At 38.1% G+C, this 847-nt stretch overlaps 1 protein-coding gene across 1 annotated transcript; it reads right to left on the bottom strand.

Moving 5' to 3' along the window:
• Positions 1-39: 39 nt before the first annotated feature.
• Positions 40-729, bottom strand: LOC105367185 (hemolymph lipopolysaccharide-binding protein-like). The gene is made up of 2 exons (XM_011505815.1): positions 489-729; positions 40-415 (listed from the first exon to the last, which is right to left on the bottom strand). Exons 1-2 carry the CDS (start codon positions 727-729, stop codon positions 129-131), a joined length of 528 nt encoding a protein of 175 aa, XP_011504117.1. The 3' UTR covers positions 40-128.
• Between the last annotated feature and the right edge of the window lie 118 nt (positions 730-847).

Raw genomic sequence — 847 nt, forward strand, 5'->3', positions numbered from 1 at the left:
ATGGAAGAGGTTTTGAAAAAAACAAATGGCAAATTATTTCACATCAAACTTGTATTGCATAAAATGCCACATTAATATAAATCAGCATTTATTAATTCAATGCAAATCGCATGGTTATTTTTCAAATCTTATTTGCTAATTTCGACTTCGCAAATGAATCCAACGGCTGAGTTGCAATTCAAATTATTGAATCCATTCGTGCGCATTGAACCACAACGTTCTGCATTGGGTAAGTCTGGATTACCTGGGCTCCAGCTGTAAAACGGTACCGGTTTGTCCAGCACTGTGACCCAATCACCAATAGTGAACAAATCGTGAAACCCGACCCATGTATCCACTGCTGTTCCAATCAATTTTTCGAGAATTTTCATTTCTTCCTCAGAATCAGCGATTGCCAAATGAGCTGAAATAGAAAATTCGTTCGATTATATGAGCAATCAAATTCAGTTTATTCGACAAATTTAGTGTAAATCAAGCGTTTGAACAACCTCCTTCATGTTCGCAGAATTTTCTAGCATCGTTCCACACCTTCAGGTCACTATAGTATTTATGGGCCCCCACATTGGGTGTGAGGTTGTAACCTTCGGGCAGCTTCGTAGTTTTCACTTTGGTGTCCTTGTTTTGCTCGCAGCACTGAGCACCGTAGAAGTTATTGATCACCTCCACCTTCAAGTTATCACCATTTCCTTTGGATTCTGTAAGAAGCAAACTGATATTAGCAACTTCCATCGCATAACTTCTAATTAATTGCAAACAATCTTATAGCGTAACGAAAGAAATTATTTGCCAGGTAATTTCAATAAGGAGAAACTTATTCATACCAATTTGCTCATGATGCTTCGTGTCC

This window comes from Ceratosolen solmsi, unplaced genomic scaffold (assembly GCF_000503995.2).
Source record: "Ceratosolen solmsi marchali unplaced genomic scaffold, CerSol_1.0 C3390314, whole genome shotgun sequence".
Classification (NCBI taxonomy): Eukaryota; Metazoa; Arthropoda; class Insecta; order Hymenoptera; family Agaonidae; genus Ceratosolen; species Ceratosolen solmsi.

What these genes read in the sequence shown, in the direction of transcription:
- LOC105367185 (XM_011505815.1), bottom strand. Translation starts at nt 729, where the DNA reads ATGGAAGTTGCTAATATCAGTTTGCTTCTTACAGAATCCAAAGGAAAT. An exon ending in ATTCTGCGAACATGAAGGAG is followed by an intron (nt 416 to 488) that starts GTTGTTCAAACG and finishes AATCGAACGAAT; the next exon opens with TTTCTATTTCAGCTCATTTG.